The 12,370-nt window shown below is 37.2% G+C and overlaps 1 protein-coding gene across 3 annotated transcripts in view; it reads right to left on the reverse strand.

Annotated features, from left to right (window-relative positions):
* The window catches only part of ASAP1 (ArfGAP with SH3 domain, ankyrin repeat and PH domain 1), a 167,089-nt gene that overhangs the window by 38,478 nt on the left and 116,241 nt on the right, over positions 1-12,370 (reverse strand). For all 3 annotated transcript variants that reach the window (XM_068396076.1, XM_068396078.1, XM_068396077.1), the window contains 4 exons: positions 9,283-9,370; positions 8,229-8,277; positions 2,534-2,697; positions 841-974 (listed from right to left, as the gene is read on the reverse strand). In XM_068396076.1, the coding sequence (XP_068252177.1) occupies positions 841-974; positions 2,534-2,697; positions 8,229-8,277; positions 9,283-9,370 (435 nt within the window). The remainder of the gene's footprint in view (positions 1-840; positions 975-2,533; positions 2,698-8,228; positions 8,278-9,282; positions 9,371-12,370) is intronic.

A 12,370-nucleotide genomic window follows, 5' to 3' on the forward strand; every position in this document is an offset into this window, starting at 1 on the left:
AACAAGAAAACAAATATATATATATACATATATGAGGGGGTTTTTTTGGGTCTAACAGCAACCTAAAAAATGGATTATTAATGTGCATTTTCCACACTATTAATAAAAGATGGAACATCCAGGACTGCAAAATTAAAGCACAATGATTACATTTAAATATAAAGCAACTAAAAAATATTTTCAAGTGTGAATCCTATCATCCCAGAACTTGTACAACAGGCTTCACAGTCACAGCTAATTATTTGTATTTCAGGACTATCTGCCTCTGATATAAAAACAGAACGAGGAACTAGAAGCATGAACACTGAAACAGTGCTAGTACACTGATCAGGAAGCTACTTTTGGAAAGAAGCTCAGACCTATTGGAAAGTCAGTAGTAAAATTTGATTCCTTTCATAACTTTAATGTTACAGAGTTTCTTCCATCAAATTAAAAGATTCTTTCAACATTTTTCTGTCAAAATTAGCAATGGTCATTCTCACTTGTCAAGTTAAATTAGCTTTCATTTTTTTTAATCACATGAGATTTTAGACTGTCCTGATTTAGGTCAAGATCAGCTAATAACAGGCAACGTTCTGATGGCACTAATCACAACCGATGTCAATATTCATTCTGCAAAACCTCGGGAAATGAACATGAGAAGTGACAAGTGGACAAAAGCATCAAAAATACTTAATAGTAAAAACCCTCCCAGAAGATACAATCGAAGATATGAAGAAGACAGTCTGCAAAACCCACACTTTGAAAAAAAATAACTGTAAATTATACACCTGAATGTTTCCTATATACAGGTCAACACTTGACTAAAAAAAAAAACCAATCCAAATTAAAGAAACTTACCAAGAGTTCAGACGTTCCTAATTTGTCTAATTCCAAAGACTGGATTCGAGAAATATGGACACCCATTTCTCTGTGTATTCCAGAACACTCAATGCAGGTTAAAATGCCCAAATTAGTTGATAGCCATGTTGGATCTGTAGAATTGAAAAACAAAGTATTTAATCAAAGTCCAAGAAAAGGTTTTCAATGGTGGTAAGAAGTCCCAATGTATTCTGAAATGATTCCTCATTTAACGTTTTAACAAATGGAAATAAACTAAGAATATTCCATACTTTTCTCCAAACTGCAGTGCAAATTTAACCACAAATTGTTACCAATGGAATTAAGTTTTTCAGATTTAGGGACAGTCCTACAGGAACTGAAGTTAGACTTATAAGTCCATACTGAATGACCATATTTGAACACATTTAGGATTTGTTTCTTGTAGAAAGAAGGCAAGGCTTTTGTTTCCTGTTTTTAAAAGGAACAGATCTCCTAAATTCCACTCTGAAGTTTTAATCTTTACTTCTTAAACTTTAAATAGTATTTCTTCATAAAAGATTAACTATAGCATTTTCCAATATGTAAAACAGTAATACGTTGTAGAAAATTTAAGGAACGCTGGCTAGTCCAAAAAAAAAAAATTAATAGCTGTCATGTAGAAGATCTGCCTGTAATATTCGAATAGATGTTATACTATAAATGCTACACAAGAAGCAAGACCAGTTTTTAAGGAAAAGAAAAAGCTCCAGACATATTTTGTGTACATACATGTCTTCAAATTAGAATCTTCCTTGATCTTAAATAGTAACTGATAAAGCATTAAGTCAAGAGTTTTAAAGCAGCAAGCTGGAGTGTAGGAATGAAGCTTAAATCTTCATATAAATTAAAAGATGAATGCAAACTGTAATGTGAAGTTTCTGTAGCTTTACGTGATGAAATAACTGAATGAACCAATTCCAGGATTTGACATAATCATATTCCACTTCGTATTTTTATCTAGGTATTTCTTATTTGGATCAGTTCTGCATCAGTAAGCATCTTCAAGAGACATACTATCTACTCAGTTCAAAATGAACATCACCTTCTTGAAGTGTCTCTTTAGACGTGAAAGCTGTAACAGCTGCCAACTACCACATCAATTCAGTGGTTCCATGACAAGTTGACTCTTCTCAGGCTTTAAGCGACATACAACTGACCTGTAACTCTGTACTTCTGAAGATATAATCTGATAGGATTCCAGCTCCAGGTCTCATTCTTTGCACAGGACTACGTGTTCTGCCTCTGAATATTTTTGATACTGCAATTTCAGTAGTCTCATGCCAAGGTAAAACCTCAGAGTAAGATCCTGGCCAGGTCAATTTTTCCACAATCATTGTCTAAGCATTACTCACTTCTACTTAGTAGCATGCACAGGATCAGTGATGCCAAGCAACTTCCATTCAAGTGCAACAAGCATCTAGAGACAGTGCAACAAGAACAGTTCAAACTCCAGAGGGGCTTGAACTGCTGGAAGTAAGCACAGACAACACACAAAAATATTTTAGTGATTTAAATGGAACTAACGTGTGAAAGTCATATTTGTTCTTTTAAAAACAGGCTGAAGACTGATCAACACATCACTTAGAAAATTAGTTTGCACTCTACAAACACTTATTTAAAGATATTACTTTGCTCCCAACAAGAAGTTGATGACATTAACAAATTGAGATACCTGGTGAGCCACAATCACAACAGACTTCATTTCCGGGTAATCTCTGTATGTCATCAATAATGGCTTTTGTCAGATCCTCTAAACTGTTTTCCCCTGTGCTCTGCTCTCCACGGAATGCCATATTTAATGCTTCTTCTTTGCTGTTAGTCAATACTGATATCCATCTATCACAAGATAAAGACCTTAATGAAGATCTGCATTTGCAAATACAAGTTAATCTATAAACTGTAGAAAGCTTGCCAGGAACAAAATATTAGTGGGAATACAGGGAAGGACTGTATTGTGGGAGAGACGGAGTGGGGGAAAAGTGAGAGGCAGAAAGGAAAGAATTGAGAAAACGTAAGTAAGAATGAGAAAAGACAAAGAGAAAAAGTCTTCATTCTAATTTCCCGTTGGTGAACAATTTTAAAGTCAAAGCAGTACAGTTCTCAGGTTCCTCAAACAAGCAGAAGCTGTGGAAGAGAAAGGGTCCAATTAAGCCTCTGTAAATTTAATTGCTTTAAAAGTAGGTGCCTAAGATCTTCCTGAAGTCTGTCCCATTACTAAAGGAGGAAATGCTAAGCACTGCTTTCTCCAGCGTGCATCTCTCCCTTCATAGAAGAGAGAGCAAGCACATTTTTGAGTGTGTTGATGTCTAGTTGCCTTTCAAAATGCAGATCTCTGCACTAATCAGAGTCAGCTGTAATGTCCAAATTAATGAAAATTGCCATGGCAACAAATGGGGTAAGGAAGAGAGGATGATGGGAGAGTAATGATGTTGATAGCCAACATAAAATTTTAAAAGCAACTGTTGACTGCAACAAATCAAGACTCTAATGATATTTCAGGCACTAGTTTCCCCCCCGACTCCCCAACCACTCTGCAAGTTTCTGTTTACACAATAATGTTTTAATTAAAAACAAACCAAAAAACCTCTCAGTGGCTGCTGCCCTACAGGTGGAAGTAAAGAGGGGAAAGTGGTTACACTAAGGCCAAGCACATTGCAGTTATGCAGTGTTGCCTAATTTAGAAAAAGAGCAAGTTAAAAAAAGTCCTCCCAGGTCTAGTGATTTTAGATGTTTTTAAATTTACTGCAAATATACATTTTTTACACAGAAATATTTTGAATTGGCAGTGTCTTCAATCCCTTTCCTGTTTACAATACCACAATTACCTGCAATCATCAGTCTTCCGAAATGTGCTAAAATGGCTATGGTCATCTAAAACTAATAGAACCTCGTATTGAAATGCATAATTTCTCACTGAAATAATAATGCAAAGATAAACTTTAAAGGATTTCAAAGGGAAAATTATGTATATAATCCTGCAATACAGATTCAGAGCCTGAACTGGTATATGGGCACTGTATATTATACACTTCATACACATACATTTTTTTAAATGGGCAGATAATAATATAAGAACTTGTACTTAAAAGAAAATGCTTTAAAAATTATTGAAAACTCAACCTTAAAAATAAAAGGGAAATGGAAAGATTTTAAAACAAACTTGCTCCATAGTTAACATGCTGAAAACAAATATATTTACATGAATCTCTCTCCCTCTCTCTCTAGCTATATGATACACTATAAGAACCCACACTAGATGGCATTCTTCTGCAATTTTTCCGATGAAATCCAATGTTATTAAAAAATAAGAGGCAGCAGTGTCTTGCTTCTAATATCACAGTAATGTTGTGTTAAACACGCAGAGGAAAATAATCATTAAACTCAGACAGACAACACTTATCCTGACATTTGTTGACAATTTCTTACAGGGTTACAGTTTGATTAGTTTGTTAAAAATGCAGAATTTGAATAAAACTCAAATATGCAGTAACAATTAAAATTATTAGATGCGACTAAAATAAACACGCCACGACTGAGCCAGCTGTTAGTTTGATACAGATTCCCATATTAAGAGTTTCTAAACCATAGGAGCAGTAACTTATTTTGGTTGCATTTCCTCAGCTAGAAGGAACCCACTGTCCAAGGCTGCATGTCATTGGTGTCATCTGTGAGGCTGTCAGAGCGACAGACACCTCAGTGCCAGCTACCCCGGACATCAGCAGCAAGGCCCGTTTAACACAAGCACAATAACAGACACATTCTTAATGACTAATGCCATTTATACAAGAACTCTCCAGTTGGTCACCAGGCCTTCCTGGCAGGCTGTACACTCAAAAATAAACACGTCAAATCAGTAAATATGGTGTATTAACTCAGTGTCAACAGTTAATAAAAACTGTCTTATGACTGCTGTTCTTCCCCTTTTTTCTTATCTGCACTAGTCTTTTTTTTTCTTCTCCTTTTTTTTTTTTTTTTTTTTTTTTTTTTAATATATTTGCTTTATTTCACCAGCCTCAACCTAAGAGTCAAAAAGCTCCTGGTAATACTTCGTAGTGTTCTTTCAAATAATTTAAAAATTACTCAGGTCTCCCAGAATTGCTTTGTCTTCTATTTAATACAATAAGACAGGTTGTTCAACCTTCTACTACACTTCTTTTTCTGGGCCTCAGCAGTTTCTTGTGGTCCTTTAAGGCATTTTGTTTGCTGGAGATTCCCAGCTTTAAAGAAACTCATGAGGCTAAACAAAAATCTGGCATCAGGGATGACTTCTGGATCCAATGAAGGCAACAGAAGTATTAATTAACTTCAGGTGGACCAGACTCTCAGATTCCTCTTATTTTTCTTCAGTATTTCTAAGCCAATAAAAGCCCTCCCAGAATAACCAGGCTAACAGTTCTTTTTGTTTGCAATAAAAATTTATCTCTGTCTCTTCTGACAATCCCTATTGCAAGTTTGTTGTTTCCAGGTAAATGTGTGAACAGAACACTACCATAGTAATTTTCAAACTTTCAGAAACAACTCTCTTGTATGGAACAACCAACAGATAAAGTATTAAGACCTTCCAACTCAGTCTTTCCAAACTAGAAAACATCTGAAGGCTGTTGCTAAACACTAGACTGAAGTCAGATGTGTGTTTCTTCATAGCAAAATTTCTGAATATAGCTTTGTTTATAATCCAAACTTTTCCTACAGAAACGGATAAACTCTTGACGTTCAAAAAGAGAGTAGAAAAGAACTAAAAGGTCATGTCCAGAGTATGTTTGGCTCTACCCACAATTATCAAAAAGTAGAAAGAGTCTATTACTGTGTATGTTAAAAAAAAAATCTGGTTATTTTAGCGATCTGAGGTTACATTTCTTATACTATGCACATAAATATATATACACACATACAGACCTTCCCCCACACATACACTGTACTTTATCTACTAGAGAAACTAATAGTCCACTGAGAATTTTGAAGGACAGTCAAGCAGTAATTAAAGGTCAACAAGACAGCTGGCTGGACTGGAAATGCACTGGACTAAGGGAAATGTTTGAGGGGAAGCAGTAATAGACCTATAACAGAATGTAGGCTTCAGTGATTTGGTTTTTAAACCATCTGCTTTATTATTATCATTATTACGATTTTTATTTTTAAGCAGTTTGAGGAGCTATTTATGGAAGCAGTTTAAAATGATCACCAGGACAATGTATGCAAGGTCAGTTAAACTAGAGTATAAAGAAATGCATCTTGCTGCTTTTCCTCTACTTAGATATGAGGCTGGAAGGAAAGTGATTTGAAAATCTATTTATGCATTTATTCCTCAATTGGTGCGTGAAGAAAAGACGACAGAATAAAGGCAGCATTAAAAGTGGGTGGACAAAATGCAACAAGATGGAGAAGAAAGGAACGAGAGAGGCACACACACACAAGGCAAGTGGAAACTGAAATGAGGAGGACAACTTCAATTGAGGAGCTACATCACATAGTTCCTGCAACATCCTCTTAAGTCAACAAGACTGGAAATCAAAGGGTGCTGTTTTCATGACACCTTAGATAATAAAGCTATTTAGGACCTACTAGTGGCTGCACGAGGAAAACAGAACATTGGTTATATTGTAGTTTTTTCATCAACACACTCACAGTCATTCTGGTTCATGAACTTCAATTAACTAAAGATATTGCACAAATTTTCCTAAAGAAAAAAGAAAATAAGTTTCTGTGCACATCTCAAAGTACATACCATTACTTGGGCCACTGAAACAGAACACTTGTCTGAACAGCATTACAATATCTTTTTGTTGGTGGATTTCAGTGCCATTACAAGCAATATACGCTTAGCATCTATTAGTTTGTCTGCATGTATTCCAACACTTGGATGCAACTAATGTCTTTTTAGCTAAATGAAACTTTTTAAACTTGCAGCAACATAAAAATATTCCAGTACAAGTCATTTTCTCAGCCACTGGACTTTAAAGTGATAAATCAGATTTCAGTGGTAAACAAAGGGGAACTATAGATCGAATTGGAAACAAAACCAGCCTGGAATTCCAAAACACTCCAACAGGCAGCCAGCTAAACTATATTTATCGACCTGCCAATCAGAAGAATTAACTTACTAATGTATTCTCCCCCTACCTCACTCATGCGTTAAGACAAAAAAAAAACAAACTTCACCTTTTAAACCAATAAATACAGTAAAAACTAATTTATGGCAGAGACACAAAAACTTCTGACTCATCAAGTGCATTACTGATCAGAAATAACAGTATTTTATTCTTGACTAAAAAACTTACTGTAATAATTAAGTTCCAGAATCAATGCAGTAGGCATGACTAGCAAGTCAGCTTTGCACTCTAAGAGCCAACATAAAGCTCTGGAAGACTCTGGAAGGAAATAGCTGCATGACAAAGAACTCTTCAGCCTTCCCATTTCATTCATGCCTTCCAACATTGAACTGTCAATGCCACTGCCTCCCAACACTACCAAACAACTGAAATACCCTACAAACATTCCCTGTACCTTTAAAATACACATGGAGCACCACAGTCTTCCATTAGAATATGGACATGTAACGAAAGAGCACAACAGCCCTGGAGAATGATGCAGCCTGGAAGTCTCAAGCTTGTTGAGCTCTTCACTAGTAACTTTATTCCTAGAATTGTCGGGTGATGAGCATGAGATTGTAACGTTCTGCACAACACATGTGTGATGACACTGAGAGCAATATTCAGGAGGAAAAAAGTGGTACATGGATCTCAGGACAAGAAGGAGTTCTGAAGTAGCAGGAAGAACAATTGTTTTAAAGGAAATAATGTGGTTGGAAACATGCATTAATGAAGCAAGTTACTGGATTCTGAACTACACAAATCTCAAAAAGATCTGCTTTGCTCTTTATTTCTAGGCCTACAGTAGAAAAGATGCATTACCTGTAAGTATTTTCTATGTGTTATATGGAGATCTTTTATCTATTTATTATTTTTGATTTAAAGGAAAAGGTAATTATCAGGAGGAAAAGAAGTAACTGCAGAAGAGGGCTGACAGAAGATTTAAGAATTTAAAAATATTTCATTTGAACCCTAATAACCTGATCTACTATATCATGCCAAGCAACTGCACATGAACCATGTGCTGGCAGGGTACACAATCTAAATGGGTTTTCAGTTGGTTGGGTTGGGTTTTTGGTTTTTTTTTATGTTACAAAGTTTTCAAAGAGCCCTGTAGCGTGGCACAAAATAGTTTACATTTATAGATTCACAACAGCAGAAAAAACAGACAGTAGGCACTACTTCTGCATTAACTGAGAAAACTGATTTCCACTGTTATGTGTGACTTTATACATCTCTATTGGCAAAATAAACTTGAAAAAATGTAAACTTTCTTACGCTACGTATTCCTGTTCATCTTCTGCTTGAAAGTGGTATGTTCTGTTATCTGAAATAAACAAATACATATTATCATTTGGCACATGATAAAATTTAAAATGTGTACATATTTGTTATTAAAACCTGTTTAGCAACTAAAGCCTTTAAGAGCAATTGCTCTTAACCAGCAACATTAATACTTTATTCACAGCTATGGAAAACAATACTAAAAAAAAAAAGAGAAAGATGAAATTGTGAATTTCGATTTACAGCAAATGTACATATTTTACAAGTCTTATGTTTAGAAATATTAAAGAAAAATAAGCAATGAAACAAATTTTGTCCTTTTGAAGTCAAATCTGAAACATAAGTAGCAGAAAAGAGCAAAATGAATTTCTTCCTATTACATACTTCTCCCCCTGTTTGGGTTAAGAAACTTCTTTTTACTAACCAAAGGATGAGATATGAACTAGGTATTATCCCTCACATTCAAAGGCTTCATAGACTGTTCTTGTAAATATAGAGCGTTGGAACTGTTTGTTGTTTAATACTATATATGTAAAGACTGAAAACAGTTAAGTTGACTCATCAACTTCAAAAGTGTTTTTAAAATCAGACTGGATACAAATACGTACTGTACAAGAGCAAAATGGAAAGAAGGGAAATCAGAGGAGCTTTAACACTGAGAAGACAATTCACTACTGATTTTAGACACACAGAAGCATATTTAAAAGGAGAAGAGAACAAGAGAAACTGGGTTCTCCTTGCCTCCTCAACCCCCCAAATAGCACTCAAAAAGCAGAACAGACAATGAAGGAAAACCAAGATGAGGCTGAAGGTCTTTTCCATTTCCTAGTGGATGTAGCTTATGCATGTTCCACTAAGCTTTTAAACATCTCTCTGAGCTTAGGAGAACAGCACATACGCTTATTCATTTGTCCATTCAACCCATCTGCATGTATCTGGATACGGGTATGAATTCTGAACCAAAGCCTTATTTTTCACTCAAAGTATCTTGTAATGACATTTTTAGAAATCCCACATAATGCAAGATGGTACTCAAGTTGCTACCTACGTGATATTAGATCAAATGACTTCTTATCTTCAGCATTTGGCTTCACCTGGCAGGTCAATAAATTCAGTTTCGCTGGTTGCCTGTTGGACTGAAAAGAAAATTTATTTTACTTTAAAAATGTCTTGATTTAGGATTATTTTTCCTTTCTGGGGAGTGGGCATGTATGATATTAAATTAAAGTGTAGGCATGCATACATGTACACCCTCAAAATGCTTGAGACCAGCACGACTTTGTCTGACTTGGTCTATCAGAACGGACAGATTGCTAAATCTAAACAAAATTAAAATCTTCATGGTAACTCTTCCTGACTATTTGAAAGAGATTAAAGGAATAAACCTTAATTTAGAATATCCTAATACTGAAGTTTTTTGTTGTATTTCATAAACAATGGTAAAACGATTATGCAATTTTTCATTACAGCGTACTCACATTCCAATTTTCCTCTCATTTTAAACAAATCAAAGATATAATCCTGAAACATTAAAAGGGAAGTGAGAAGCTGGAGATGAGGAGTTTCAGAACTTGGAGTAAATACAGCTACTAATATTCTCTGCTGTAATGAGGTTACTTAAGACACGATAACTAAATGTGTCTGAAGTATTTTGGGTTTATACAGGTTTATCAGAAACCATGGAGATACTGAATTAAAGTTACTACAGCTGGCAGAGAGAAACTGAACAGATGTCAGTTATCAGTAAACACTTCTGAACTGAGTTTTGGAAGTTGTTCACGTTAGAAATTGTAAACCAAATACAAGTAATGCAAAACCAGCAAACAAACAAAAAGATCTCGCAGCGCACTTCCCACATTGTCAACTGTTTGTCAGAACAAGCTCATCAACACAATATTTTTGACACTTAAGAAGCAACAATTCCTTGAAGGAGTAAATATGCGACTGGAGTCTCAGTTTTCAAAGTTTAGTCTTGAATAGACTATCATGATCTGAACTTTTCATCATTAAAACCAAGAAAATTACTTTCCTCTTGGCACTGCAACAGAAAACAGCAAAAGGACTGCTTTTACACAGCTACATACAAGGAAAACTACAATCAATAGTGCAGTTCAAAGAATTATAAACTGGCAAGTCTTGTGCCTGACAATACCCGATTTTTTTTTAAATGGTGATATAAACCATTACTAAGCTAGGCAGAAGTAATTTGACTACGTGACTCCTCAAAGGAGGCGAGGATACCTTCCTAGACATTAAAAAAAAACAACACTACAGTACAGAAAGTAGTGACTGCCCTTTAACTTGCTTAAGATAGGTAGTTTAGACACCAATACTCATGGCCATCAGTGGGATTTGGGGCAAAAGGGAAAAAAAGGGTGATGAAATGGGACCATCTCCTTTAACAGGAGTTACTCTTGTTTGCAACAAGTTTGTGTCATACTGCCGCAAGACAGTTTTAGGACTGCCTCCACCATGATAATGTTGTTGCTTCCTCACGATTTAGCATTCCTAGGAAGAGACTTCAGATACATGCCTGATTCCCAGAACTCACTATGATGAAAACTTCCCAAATTTTCACACTTTAAGTTGAAAGCACTCAAAATATTAACACAGTCACTCATTTGTCAGACTTTATCAATAACATCTAATACCCAACGCTTCCCAAGTTTCCAAATTATGTGCTTCACAGACATATCATGGCAATTCTTATGAGCAAAACCAGTTGAAGTATTCATTGAGAAGTCTGTTCAATATATTTGCCATTTTCTTATCAAAGGTCTTTAAACTAGGTTCGATGGGGGAGGGGGATAAGACCAGGGCAGCCACAAATGAACCTAGGGGTGACAGGCCTGCGTCGGGGGCAAGGCCGCTAGCCCAGCTGAAGTGCATTTACACCAATGCACGCAGTATGGGCAACAAACAGGAAGAGCTAGAGGCCACTGTACAGCAGGAAGGTTATGATGTGGTTGCCATCACAGAAACGTGGTGGGATGACTCTCATGACTGGAGTGCAGCTATGGATGGCTATAAGCTCTTTAAGAGGGACAGGCGAAGCAGGAGAGGCGGTGGGGTAGCGCTGTATGTTAGGGAGTGCTTGGACTGTGTCGAAATTGAGGAAGATGGTGAGGATGGCAAGGTTGAATGTTTATGGGTGAAGATCAGGGGGAAGGTCGGCAGGGCGGACATTACGGTGGGAGTCTGTTATAGACCACCCAACCATGATGAGCAGGCGGACGAGGCGTTTTACAAGCGGCTGTCAGAAGCCACCCGGTTGCCGGCCCTTGTACTTGTAGGTGACTTCAACTTGCCAGATGTCTGCTGGAAATACAACACGGCAGAGAGGAAGCAATCTAGGAGGTTCCTAGAATGTGTGGAGGACAACTTCCTCATGCAAGTGGTAAATGAGCCCACTAGAGGAGGGGCCCTGCTTGACCTGTTGTTTGTGAACAGAGAAGGACTAGTGGGAGATGTGAGGGTCGGTGGCCGTCTTGGGAGTAGCGACCACGAAATGTTAGAGTTTTCGATAGTGGGGGAAGTAAGGAGGGGCAAGAGCAGAACTTCTGCCTTAGATTTCCGGCGGGCTGACTTTAGCCTGTTTAAGAGGCTGGTGGACCGAGTCCCTTGGGAATCGGTCCTGGAGGGCAAAGGAGTCCAGGAAGGCTGGACATGCTTCAAAAGGGAATTGCTAAATATTCAGGAGCAGGCTGTCCCGGTGTGTAGGAAGACAAGCCGTCAGGGAAAAAGACCGGCCTGGTTAAACAGGGAACTTAGGCTAGAACTTAAGGAAAAAAAAGAGAGCCTACTTGCTCTGGAAGAAGGGTTGGGTAACCTGGGAGGTCTATAGGGACGTGGCCAGGTCATATAGGGAGAAGATTAGAAGGGCCAAAGCTCAATTAGAGCTTGATTTGGCTGCTACAGTCAAAGATAACAAAAAAAAACTTTTACAAATACATCAACAGCAAGGAGAGCCTCCACCACTTGCTGAATGAGGAGGGTAGTGTAGTGTCAGGGGATGAGGAAAAGGCAGAGGTACTCAATGCCTTCTTTGCCTCGGTCTTTAATGCCAAGACTGGTTGTCCTCAGGAGACTCGGCCCCCAGAGCCTGAAGTTAGGGACGGGGGGCTGTGTGAACCTCC

Source organism: Nyctibius grandis, chromosome 3 (assembly GCF_013368605.1).
Source record: "Nyctibius grandis isolate bNycGra1 chromosome 3, bNycGra1.pri, whole genome shotgun sequence".
Classification (NCBI taxonomy): Eukaryota; Metazoa; Chordata; class Aves; order Nyctibiiformes; family Nyctibiidae; genus Nyctibius; species Nyctibius grandis.